This window comes from Eimeria mitis, genomic scaffold (genome assembly GCF_000499745.2).
Source record: "Eimeria mitis Houghton genomic scaffold, Emh_scaff1787, whole genome shotgun sequence".
Classification (NCBI taxonomy): domain Eukaryota; phylum Apicomplexa; class Conoidasida; order Eucoccidiorida; family Eimeriidae; genus Eimeria; species Eimeria mitis.
In genome coordinates this window covers 4,531-6,013 of record NW_013570105.1, presented here as the reverse complement: position 1 = coordinate 6,013, position 1,483 = coordinate 4,531, and the positions used below count along the sequence as shown (strand labels likewise).

General features: G+C 44.0%; 1 protein-coding gene across 1 annotated transcript in view; it reads left to right on the top strand.

The window, feature by feature from the left end:
- EMH_0043490 (uncharacterized protein) overlaps nucleotides 1–330 on the top strand; it is a gene marked incomplete at both ends in the record, with an annotated part of 2,568 nt that extends 2,238 nt beyond the window's left edge. Inside the window, one exon of the mRNA XM_013495848.1 lies at nucleotides 3–330. Coding sequence (XP_013351302.1) covers nucleotides 3–330 — 328 coding nt within the window. The remainder of the gene's footprint in view (nucleotides 1–2) is intronic.
- Nucleotides 331–1,483: the final 1,153 nt, after the last annotated feature.

Genomic DNA, 1,483 nt, shown 5'->3' with positions numbered 1-1,483 from the left:
TCATCTTTACAAAACAGAAGTATCCCCCCTCCCAATTCGCCTCTACCTAAAGAGTCGCTAGACGTGCTACAGCTCCGCAACGAGGTATTTCTCAGGGCACTCTGCTTGGCCAAAAACTTCTCCTCTGGTCTCTTTTTCTCGCATCCGCGGTTCCTGAGCGCGTTGCTTGGTAGCGCGAAAGTCAAGGCAGGAGACATAAATGCAGCAGTGCTGACTTGCGCAGACGGCAAAGGCTACTTGACTGTGCTGGGGGAAAAGGGTCTCAGGACGTCCTACGAGGCGGAGAGGAAATCCTCTTCTTCCTCCGAAGCATCCGACATTGAGGCGTAAAATGATAATCACATGTTAAAAATACTGCGCTAAATGAAAATATAAACAAAGCTAACTGGAAATTACCGCTCTACACTAGAACTGTGTACGGCTACTTGCACGTACACAGAAATACCTGCATACGAAAGTATACGCGTGTTTGCATATACGTGTACGCATATATACATACGTAGAGGAATCGACATAGAAACATATATGTGTGAACGCACTTGATGTGTGCCCGTATTTAGTGTATGATGATTATCTTCACGTTTGGCTCCGTTGAATAACCTTTTTAGGACACGCAAATATGCATATAGAGTTGCTGACATTGCATTTTGCGGCTGTCTGAGGACATTTACTATTGTTTTTGACTCCAACAGTGTTACGAATATTTTATTCTCTACTATTATTTATTAAAGTTTACTCTACACGGTGTCGTCCTTCATCTTTGACCTGTTGACAACGTATGCGGTCGTCTCCAGCCAAACAACCGTACGTGGGTCCTGTTCTTTTCTTCTCTGATTTGTCGCCATTTATTCAGCGCCCCATTAGTCATCAGTAGTGCTAATGCATTAGTTCACTATGCATCGACGATGTTTGATGAGCGTATGCATTAACATCAATTTTATTTCGTTGCATTCGTTAGCCGTAGTCTACGGTTGACTGGTCGTCAGACGCACACGCGACCGAAGCTCATGGGTAATCCGCCGCATCGCCTTCCACGTAAATAGTTGTAGGGAGATGCTGTCTTCCGCTTTTTATCGAGAAGGTAAGCTTTGTCTCTCATTTTTTAGCATTAATATCTTCGCTTGTGTTCGTTGACAGCTGTCTCTGTGTCTGTAGCTTCTGTGCTCCCTCGTCAGCTGATGTCCTTTACTCCGGCTTTTTTCCTTCCGTTCCAACGGCAGTAACTCTTTGCCTGGTTTGTCACTATTGAACAAAGTAGGCCTTAAGCGCGAAAGCCCTTACATGGCATTTGCTGGAGCATCAACGTTGGGCCCACAGACACCACAATAATAATCAGATATGTAAGATTGATAAGAGCGCGGAAGCAGAGAATCCGCCTCTTCTCTAACATAAAGTGCTGCATATATGGCTGAAGAAAGTATTGCATAGATTGCATAGACTCGCGTACATATGTACGTATATATTTATTTATCTTCACCATATA